General features: G+C 37.2%; 1 protein-coding gene across 1 annotated transcript in view; it reads right to left on the bottom strand.

Annotated features, from left to right (window-relative positions):
* Positions 1 to 7,540, bottom strand: part of Ehbp1 (EH domain binding protein 1) — a gene marked incomplete in the record, with an annotated part of 244,217 nt that overhangs the window by 51,028 nt on the left and 185,649 nt on the right. Inside the window, 1 exon segment of the mRNA XM_017802601.2 lies at positions 2,361 to 2,468. Coding sequence (XP_017658090.1) covers positions 2,361 to 2,468 — 108 coding nt within the window.

Below are 7,540 nucleotides of genomic sequence, written 5' to 3'. Positions count from 1 at the left end.
GAGAGAGAGAGAGAGAGAGAGAGAGAGAGAGAGAGAGAGAGAGAGACTGACGTTGGGTGCCTTCCTCAGTTGCTATACACCTTATATTTTTGAGACAGGTCTCTCACTGACCTGACACCCAGCAACTGAGTTGACTGGCTGTCCAGGGAACTTCTGGTCTGCCTATCTCCTCCCACTCAGTGCTGGCGTTAAAGAAGGCACTTCTGCACCCAGCTCTTACCTGGGTGTTAAGAGAGCTGAACTCAGACACCCACACATGCACAGCAAGCACTTTACTAACTAAACTATCTCCCTGACCCTGAAAGAAGTTTTTTAAAATTTAAAAGTCAAACTTGTCAGGATTAAAATTAACTAGCTTAAAAAAAAAATCCCACAAAGTTTTAACAGCTGAAACTAGAAAATTTCTGTTTTGCCTAAGAAGTGGTTAGTTTTTCCTGTCTTTCCAATCTACTGTGAAATGAAGACACATGCATTACCGATTTCTACTAATTATATATTTCTATAAATGAAAAGTCAGGTCTTCAAGTCTATAGATTCTGATGAATGTCCTCAACAATAAAGAAATATTAAGAAATGTTTCTTTTTCTCTCTTTTCCTCTGTCCCCACAGCCAGCCATCCGCACCCCCGTTCCCTCTGTTCCCTCCTTCCTTTCCTTACATTATGGTTTCTGATAAAGCATTTGCTGGTAATTGTAGTGTGAGGATGGGTAGACAGAAAAAAAAATCTTTTCATAAAGAAAAATCAAAGGTAAACGCTACAGTTTTAAAAGAAATAACTAAAAGGCAGTTCTAATTCTGAGTTAAACATTTAAATGTTTTCCTTAAATACCAGGATTTTCGGGTTCAATTATAAGCATACTGACTGCTATATAGCAATAGTATAATTTAATACTGGGCCATGAGGGAGCTATTGACTAAAGGCCCTGAGTTTTCCTAAGTGCTCCTTATGGTTGAGAAGACCCTGGTCAGTTGTTTTTTAGAGAAGTAACAGCAGCAGGATTTCAAGAGGAAAAAACAAAGCAGGTTAGTACTGCCAGGGCATGGCCAGCCTGGAAAAAGAATGTCTGCTGTCATTCTACTTAGCATTTTGTAGGAAAGAATAATTATTGGAAACTCAATCTTCTTATCTTTAAGTCTAAAGAGATTGCCAAAGAGTTTTTATTGCTGTTGGACCTAAATTCAATAATCATTTCTGGAACTGCTCAGGTACATAAAACTATGGATTGCCACTTGCTGCTGACTTACAAAAACAGCATATATTGAACACTCATCTACTAAAACTATTGGAAAGTATCTGTTTTAAATAAAAACCTACAAAGATGAATTGCAGCATGATTCAGTCAGTGAATATACATTATTTAAGATGTAACAATTTCATTATAGTCTACACAAGTAGTTTTCAAAGTGCCTTATTATAACCAAGCATTCAATATATAAAACAGGAATAATACTTTTAATTTATTATTTATTTGTTTTTGGCTTTTTGAGACAGAGTCTTCCTGTAACCACAGCTGGCCTGGAACTTGCTATGTAAATCACGTTGACCTCTATCTCATAGAGATTTGCCTGCCTCTGCCTCCTGAGTGCTGGGATTAAAGGTGCAGACGACCATGCCTGGCTTGATTAATTTATTTTTAATTTTTATGTGTATGAATGTTTTGCCTGCATGATTGGAGGTGCATCCACGTGTGCAATGCCTGCTGAGACCAGGAAAGGGCACTGGAACTGGAATTATAGACAGTGATTAGCCACCATGTGGGTGCTGGGAACTGAAACCTGGTCTGCTGCAAGAGTAGCCAGTGCTCTTAACCACTGAGCCATCTCTCCAGCCTCCTTTAAGTAAGCACAAAATTTGCAAAGTAAATGATCAATTATCAACTTTGAGCCAGAATCTCACACTGTAGCCCAGGCTGGCCTGGAACTCACTATCCTCTTGCTTTGGCCTTGGGCACCAACATGCTTAGCCTTTTACTGTTAATTCTAAACTCAGAGTCTGATCAGTGATTTAGATTTAGAGTTGAATGATTCCACAGATACTCCATGTGTAGCAGACAAGACAGTACCACACCAAGATACAGAAACAGAAACAGCTTTTTAAATGCCTATAAACTGATTCATGGAACATAAAATTTAAGATCAGTAATAGAGGAACACAAGCCCCAATTGACTGTTTCAATGTTATGCTATTTTAACATTCACCTGAAAACAAAATAACATAAAAATGAATGGAAGGTGGATTTGGCTGAATGATCTGTGAGCGTGTAAGATGTAAACAAATCAACTTATTATTACTGATGAGATAATAAAAATATAAAGTCTGCCATGCAGTAGGACAAAAAAAGATTATAATTTGAAATTACCAGGAGTATCAAGGTCATTTTCTATATTAGTAAGTTGATCTCCACCTCCTACAACAAAGCCTTCAGGGATCTCCTTGTTAGTGTCTATCTCAATATTATCATTTTCATCTGGAAGAACATGTAGCAATATTGTTAGTATACTGTTTATAATTTACAGTCTTTGTCCTCAACTCTAAAGAAAAGCCAGTATTTCAATGACAGTTACTCAAATTGCGGTCTGACAAAGATAAGCAAGTTAAGAAATCAGTTTTAAGTCACTTTTTCACTATTGGATTAACATTCATATTTTACACTCTTATATCAGAGATGAATTATCACATCAAGGCAGATGAAGAGGTTTTGGCAGTTTGTCAACCGCTGTCTTTGAATCACTGTATTCATTAAAAATCACCATTTTAACCTATAATCTACTAGTAATCTCTAAGATAATATATATAGTTGATTTAGTGAAAAAAAGTGTGCATTTCATTTTTATCATTTATTAGACACAAATGTATACGGGAACCCTTTGGTTTCTCAAGTAATCACTAAGGCATTATGTAATGTGTGGCTCCATTATTTCAGTACCATCAGTTGAGAGCTCTTTTCCAGTCAACTATGCTTAGCACAGCTATTTGACTCATTTCCTGAGGATGAACATCTTCACTGTCCTGAAAAAGTCTCTAAATCATTTTGTAGCTCAGCAAATGAATTAACAAACGCTTCTATAGTGCTTAAAAAGTATTCAAACACTTTTCAGCATTGGTCAGTGCCAGAGACAATGAACTCTCAACAGTTTCAGGAGTTACAGCTACACTTTCTTGTTGTCAACCTGCTGATTGTTACTAACAAGACTAACCCAGAGCCAAAGTACAAAGCAACATTCGTTTTACTTAGGAAACTTCGAAGGTGTACTTTCATGCAACTTGCAAATACTGTGCTAGATGTTCAGGAGTTACCAATTAAAAAAAAATAAAGACATTTATTCTGCCCCGAATAAATATCTTGAAGTGATTATAATACCATGTTGGATTGGTGTTATGAGGTAAAAATAAGGTATAGAGCAATTCAAAAGATAAAAAGATTACTCTTTGCCAATGACACAGGGATTTCTTTCTTGGAAGAACTAACCTTTAAATTAGGTCTTGAGAAAAGTATAGAATTTCAAGAGGTACAATTGAGGGGAGAGTGTTCCACAAATGAAAGCATGAGGGGGTAGGTTCTGTTCAGAGAATGCTGTGAAGTCCCATTTGGTTCAAGCATACTTAAAGGGAAATAATAGAAGGTAAAGACTTGAAAGGCAAAACTGTGGAGCGCTTAGAAGGGTAGAACAAGAAGCTTACATTTTACTTGGCAGAAATGGAGAGGCGTTGGTGCACTAAACGATCAACACTGTGCTTTAGAAGACTAAGCAGTTTCAAGCCAAATGTCATGTTGTAACCCACTGTCATGTTGTAACCCACTGTGAAGTTTTTTATAAGTAGTAAAAAGCACTGGAACTGAGGGTTTTTATATACCAGAGAAGTTTCAATATTACTCTTACAATACTGTTCTTCATTATGTTTTCATATTCTTGTGTGAACGAAAAATGCAGTGTAAAGATCGTGTATGGGAGTATACTATTCATCTGATAGCACCCTTCCTACAAAAGTACTAAGATAGGTGTGCTAGAGAACAGAAAAGCTGGAGGTAGGAAATCCAGGTTGGAAAACATTATACCCTACAAGTAAGAAGTATGGAGATTCTAACTTAAAAGAGAGAGAACCGGATTTGAAATTGAGTGGATACTGGATTGTAGCAAAGGGAGTAAAGGGTGAGGCAAACACCACAATCAATCCTCACCCCGAGTGACTAGAATGATGGCTTTGCTCTGAAAAGAAATAGTTCAGCAGAGAAATGTGGTTGGCTATGGGTACTTTGAGGTTCTGGGGTAAGCAGAAAATTTTATTTCCTTTCCTTATGCACTTACACAGTGCCAAGTTCCTGTATCATGTTTAACAGCTGCCATTCATGTTACTTCCAGGTCAAATGAAATCTCCATCTCTATCATCACCTACCAATAACGGTAGATGGAGCAAATCAGTATTTCTCTATGCACTGCTAGCATTAGATATGATGATCACTATTTGAAAAGTCAAAAATAAAAAATGGGGCTGGAGAGATGGCTCACTGGTTAAGAGTACTTCTTGGTCTTCCAGAAGACCCCATTTTGGTGCCCAGCACCCACATGGCAGCTCAGAATTGCCTGTAATTCCAATTCCAGAAGAACCTTTTTCTGGTCTCTGAGGGTGCAGGGCATGCACATAGTATGTGCACAAATATGCAGGCAAAACATTCATACACATGAAATAACAACAACAACAACAACAAATCAATCTTTTTGGTTTTTTTTTTTTTTTTGAGACAGGGTCTTACTATATAGCATTGCTTGGCCTGGAACTTGATTCATAGACCAGGCTGGCCACAATCTCACAGAGATCTGCCCGCCTCTCTCTCCCAAGTGCTGGACTAAAGGTGAGAACCACCATGCCCAGCCCCAAATTTTTATTTCTAATGCAAAACTACTTTATCTAAAGCAGTGGATGGAGAGAATTAATGAACATCAGGGCAAAAATTAATTAAATAGAAATTTTAAAAACAACGAAAAGAATGAAACAGAGTTAGTTATTTGAAAAGATAAACAAGTGACAAAACTTTAGACAAATTAAACAAAAAAGGAAAGAGACGATCCAAATTAATAAAATTAGAAATACAAAAGGAGACATGATAACAAAGGGAATTCAGAAAATCACAAGGACATAGTGTAAAAATTTATATTACATTAAATTGGAAACTCTGAAACAGGTGAGTTTCTAGATGCAAATGATTTATGATGTACCAAAGTTAGATCAAGATGGAGCAAATTAATTAAATAAATCTGTAACAACCAATGAGAGAGACGCAGCAATTAAAAAATTTCCAACCCAAAAAAAGCAAGGATCTGATGGATTCAATGTAGAAATCTACTAGAACTTCTCTTTTTTTATATTTTATTTATTATTTTTATTTTATGTGTATGAGTGTATTCACTGCAATAGGAGGCAAAATGCCAGTTTAAATTCAAACAAACTTAGCCTAACTCAAATTAGAGTGATAAACTATGGAATAAATATATAAATTATAAGATAATACCAATGACATGAAGTGATGCATAATATCTTAAAGCAAGGTAGCCATTTTCCTTGCAAGTGTGTTTAAGGATCATTAACAAAAAGTTAACAGTTATTTGGTCAAAATAAAACCTTAATAAATCCCCAAAGCAGGAATTCAGGCCATATTCTCTGACCACAGCCTCCTACAACTAAACACAAAACCACCAGGCTCCATCCCTAAATATGTATACCTTGTTAAGCAAGAGGTAACACAATCAACCTGTAAGTTTGCTACACAGAATGGGATTTTTGAAGGGGGCCATTACAGGTATGTAAGTACAAAATGCTGCAGAAATTGAAATACACATTGCTGCATGCCAAAATATCACCTGATTCTCTCATAAGCCTACAAGGATGTCAAGCAGATAATCAGTAAAAGCTAGTCTGTCAGGCTGAACACAGGTATAATTCTGTCACTTACACAAGAACTGGGCTATTTCTGGTTGTAAGAGGCACAAATGTGCTGCTTCAATATGCTTTACACATGACCTAAAATATCTGCATGTACTTTCTATAAGCACCAAGTAGCTGAAGACACCTTACCACTAACAGTCATGTTTCCTTTTCTAATTGGGGCTGGATGCTGCTTGAGGAGATAAAAGTGAGCTTTTTCACATGGGTTCAAACACTGGGTCTGAGAGATGGTTATACTCAGTGCATTCCCCAGGCTGCATCTGGGGAATATACTGTGTCTTTACTCCCTACCCCTCCCTTCTTACCCTAGTAGTGTGCCCACCTTGTCTCACATCACTTCTCTTTCTTTCACATCACAACCGTAAAACTTCTTTTCTCAGACTTGGTGATTCCTACTAGTCATTTTTTCACCTGACTCACCAAGTTCACCAGGGTCAATACCACAGGAATGAGACTCTTGTGAATCAAAGTGAATCTTGAATTTGTTATGGTTAAAGGTCACTGCTTTTCAGGGGCAAATAACATTCTTCCAAATACAGTGGTTGGGACAGAGACTATACAGCTTGTAAGGTTAAAGTAATTACTCTGGTCCATTTTAAGAAGTTTGCTGAATTCTGACTTAGACAAGTGGCTGGCAATATTGGGTAGATGAATGCTGAATTTGGTTGGAAATGGTATGAATGGCTGAATTTCAGGAAAAGACTTTCACTCCTCTACCTTTTCCTAAAGGTTGCTAACTTCCAGGGTTGATAATAATAGCTTAGACCTGAGGTTAGTGCAGAGGACTGAAGTCAGGGAGGATAATGTCTCACCCATGCTCCTTTATAAATGCCGACCAAGACTCAGCACTGAGGACAGGGGATAGGTTACTCTATTTGTCTTAGGTCAACCTTACCCCTCTCTCTGTTTTAATTCTGTACTTCCATGTTTATTGTAGCAATATTCACAATAGCCAAGTTATGTGATCATAGTGGGTGCAAACAGCTAATGGAAATGCATCCTACATATACAAGTTATAAGAGAATAGTATACAGTTGTAAAAATGCTGAAATCCTGTCACTTTTACATGATGGATGGAAATGGGGTCTATATGTTAAGTGATTGATACTACTATTTCTTGTCCTTGATGTTTTTCCATACAGAATGGTGATTATCTGATGGAGAGAGGGAGGAGGGAAGGGAGAATAGGAAAACTGAATGGACAGAAAAAATTCTATTGTCTGATTGCACAGCATCAACCTTAGCTCTCAGAGTCAGTGCCATCTGATAATAAGGCTACTATCCACATCCAAGATGTGTCCTATGGGAGAAATGGACCTGGGAACAGGCTCCCGTGAGAACAGAGAGCCTCACAAGGCACCTGGTCAAACAGCTCCCTTTTCATTCTACCTTGCTTTTGCCAGGTTCGTTCGTCCATATTTCCTTTCCATCTCGATGGATCCAATTCTCTTTTTTTTTTTTTCTGTTTATTTATTTTGACTGCTAAATGATACAAAATTCAGATCTTTGTTTTCTCCCATTTTAGGAAGATCCCTAGTCCTTGGGTTGTAACACTGAGATGGTTTCTTGGTCTAGTCTAGTCATATATATATATAT

Source organism: Nannospalax galili, unplaced genomic scaffold (assembly GCF_000622305.1).
Source record: "Nannospalax galili isolate Female #2095 unplaced genomic scaffold, S.galili_v1.0 scaffold805, whole genome shotgun sequence".
Lineage (NCBI taxonomy): Eukaryota > Metazoa > Chordata > Mammalia > Rodentia > Spalacidae > Nannospalax > Nannospalax galili.
This window is presented reverse-complemented; position numbering and strand designations above follow the sequence as displayed.